Source organism: Sarcophilus harrisii, chromosome 6, assembly GCF_902635505.1.
Source record: "Sarcophilus harrisii chromosome 6, mSarHar1.11, whole genome shotgun sequence".
In the NCBI taxonomy this organism is placed as follows: domain Eukaryota; kingdom Metazoa; phylum Chordata; class Mammalia; order Dasyuromorphia; family Dasyuridae; genus Sarcophilus; species Sarcophilus harrisii.
The window spans coordinates 2,368,980-2,372,439 of NC_045431.1; the positions used below are offsets into that span (position 1 = coordinate 2,368,980).

A 3,460-nucleotide genomic window follows, 5' to 3' on the forward strand; every position below is an offset into this window, starting at 1 on the left:
GTACTTAAGTGTTTGCAGAGTTACATGAAATTGAAATCGATCACTGCATTTACAGTTTGTATATCCTTCCTTTGTTTCTGAGACTGCAAATGCCTGTCTTACCCAATATTAATGTTGCTTGAGCTCACAGCAGTGCTAGCCTTCCAGTAACTCACTAGCTTTTGCTTTAAGTTCTCTGAAGAACCATAATTGGAAGGCAGCAGCGATGATAAGTCGCCATGCCATTGTTAAGAATGGGTAGTATGTTCTTTGTCATTACGCAGCTAAATGTTTTACTCTCAAAGCAGATGTTATCAAAGTTGGAAGGGATTGTAAATGAGAGAAGATAGGTAAACACCATCTCTGCTGTTTTTGAAGGAAATAAGCAGACAGACGTCCATTTATAAAAAAATATGTTTAACTATTGGAGAGAAAAGGACCTGTTAGCCAGAAATCCTGAGTGATCATAAGATTGGAATCCAATTCATCACCTTATTCTTCATTTTTTCAAGGATGTGAATGATCAGTGACTTTTAGAAAATTATTTAAAGACACCTTGCATCTAATTTTGGGCTTGATTTTTCAGCCATTTCGTGCTTGTGATGTAGAGAGCAGAACAGAATCCACATTTTCTCCACATATGTGTTTTCACTTTTAAAATGCATTTGTCTAACTTTTTCTATAACAGGAAACTGAAATCGACAGCATTCACCAGCTAGTTGTGGGTGCGACGGAGAACATCAAGGAAGGTAACGAAGACATAAGGGAGGTAGGTGAACATTTTGGAGAATTCTGTAGACAAATTTCCTGACATCTCGTTTTAGGTGGTCTTTGTAATCATCCCCAGTGGGGTCCTAATGACTCACCTGTCCTCTTTGGGGAAAGGCTAGAGTCAGCCTGGAAAATAATCACCCATCTTAATACCAGGTATTGATACTGAGAATTCTGCCATCGTACATTGTTCATGTCTAAGAGCTTAACTCTGGGCATGTGAATTAGGTCTGTGTTCTCTCTTGCTGTACGCTGGATGCTGTGGACCAGAAACCTAGAGAAAAGGTGCTTGTCAAGGGCCACACCAACCCAGTACCAGGGCCTCCCTCGAGGCATTGTGCTTGAAGTCCACACCAGTCACGGCCTCTGGGTGGACATAGTGAGCTCCTCCTCGGCCTGGTGTGACCAGTTATTTCCTTTTTCTGAGAGTGTCTTTGTGTCTCTCTAGCTATTGCCAAGTATATGCTAATCTGAACTTTACTTTCATTACATTTTTGTTTTTATTTTCTAAGACAAGTGCTCATGAATTTTCAGTCCAGCTCCATGGGCATCTGCTGAACTCCTACAGAAGTTGTGCAATAAAATTTCTCAAAGTGAACTGTTAGCGTGGGTGGTTTTGTTGTTTGTTTGCTAGCAGTAAGGGTATTGTACTTTAGTTGGAGTCAAAATAAATGTCTTCTGATTCATTTAAATATGTGTCTTGCCTTTCCTTTGACATGTGACCCCAGTTAAGTTACTCTGTCTCCTTAACCATGATGAGAACCCTAGCCTACGAGTGATTGAATTTGAATTTCTGCACTCAGTCATTCGAGCAGGATGGCTCCTAACATCGTGCTTCCCAGAATCGTGGCATTTTCGAATTAGATCAAGACCTTAGAGGTCACGTATAGAGAAGGGAATAGGTTAGATTTGTGCTTTTTAAAAATTTAAGTTTGGTAAAGTGACTGAACATTTTGTTTTGCAGGCAATTAAAAACAACGCAGGATTCCGTGTTTGGATTCTTTTCTTCCTTGTGATGTGTTCATTCTCCTTGCTTTTCCTGGACTGGTATGATAGCTAGTTGTGGTTGAGGGGCAGGGGTATTGATGTCTTACTCATCTGAATATTAAATCACAGAACACTTTGCTTTCAAGCAAGCAGAATGTACTGTATGGTGTTTTATACAACTCAGTTGTGATTCAAGAATTGTACAATTAAATCACTTATGGATGTTTGTGTAATTGTTCACACTCACAAAAGGAAACCTCATATTGTTTTAGTACCTGTAATAGATACATTGAATTATTGCACTTAGAAGGTTTTAGTTTGCCAGAAAAAGTAAATGATTGTTGACTGAAACCTTTTTTAAAAACCTAAAACTATGCTAAGTAGCTCAATAGTAAAGAAATTCAGATTCCTATCAAAATGAGTGATATGGTGAAAAGTGCTTTTAGGGTGCAGAGAATGCTAGATATTAATTTGAGGGAGGGTTTGCGCAGGGAGACTGCCCGATTTTCCATCCTGTTCGACCTCAGGGAAAAACATTTATGTAATCTCCCTACTAAATGATTGTTTCTATTCCTTTTCCACTATTTCATCTTATCGAGATGATTAACTGTTCGTTCACAAAGACAGTGTATTTGTAGAAAGGAAAACCGATGGTCCATTTGTTAATCTTACGAGTTTAACATAATTTAACTTATTGCAGATAGTAAATGTTTCTAGATCATTCAAAATATGCATCATGTAATGACGAGGTAGTGAACATTGCAGTGGAACCAAAGATCGACTAGAAAAAAGCCGAACTTATCAAGTATTTATTTCTAGGTAGAATCAGGACTTAAATTCAACAAGAATCAGTAGCCGAAGGTAGGTGCTGTTTTTTGACTGCCTCCCGAATGGAAGTATCCCACTGTATGATTTTATAACGGGGCTGGTGGGTAGTTCCCATTAGGCTCAGTCTCCTGCTCTTACATTCCCAGAAGGAGATCTACATGGGAAGTTTTGCCTCAGCAGGTGGCTGCCTTGAGAATAGAAATGTGAAAGATTAGTTTATTGATTGAAAGAGCAAATATTGGGGAACTGCCTCAGAGCAGGCCACGCCGTGTCTCAGCGACTCCGTGTCCCCTCTGTAAACGTGTCCACGTAATTCGTTCTGTCTTAATATTTGGAAAATGCATGTGGGCTTTTGAGACAGATATGAGGCAGCCAGAGATACCCTTGCTGTACTTTATTTACATGGAGTGAAAATGTCAAAAGTTACATGCGAACGAACTTACATTCAATAAAGTTATGTACTCTACTAGAAAATACAAACATGGTTTGTTTCAGTCTTGTGTTTACATGGATTTGAGTTCCTTCTTATGCAGGAAAGGTTTTGGCACATAACTTATTGCTTTTTATGCACTCCCCACAGTTTGGTGACTTCTACAGCTAGTCTTTGCAGGCCCTAACTGCTCAATGAACATTCGTTGACTGCTTGGTACTTAAACAGTAGAATTAAGAAATCATGGTCCTTGTTTAGAAACATTCTTGATAATAAAATACATTTCCTCTTAGAAGAAAAATTAAGGAAGTCAGAGAGTAGGATCGACCGTGCTCACCATGTTTGTCTGATTATAAATTTGGGAGAACAACCTACTTATTTCAGCTATATACTAAAAATCAATGAAACTTTTGACATGTCCACTAGAGATAGCACATTCGGAATAAATGGAGAAAAAAATGTGAA

General features: G+C 38.6%; 1 protein-coding gene across 2 annotated transcripts in view; it reads left to right on the forward strand.

Annotated features, from left to right (window-relative positions):
• STX18 (syntaxin 18) overlaps nt 1-3,378 on the forward strand; it is a 75,688-nt gene extending 72,310 nt beyond the window's left edge. Inside the window, exons 10-11 of one of the 2 annotated variants that reach the window (XM_031942875.1) lie at nt 668-748; nt 1,263-1,694. In XM_031942875.1, the coding sequence (XP_031798735.1) occupies nt 668-748; nt 1,263-1,355 (174 nt within the window). In that variant the 3' untranslated portion in view covers nt 1,356-1,694. Of the gene's footprint in view, nt 1-667; nt 749-1,262; nt 1,695-1,714 lie in introns of those variants that run through there. The other variant, XM_031942874.1, reaches the window with a different exon arrangement.
• Nucleotides 3,379-3,460: the final 82 nt, after the last annotated feature.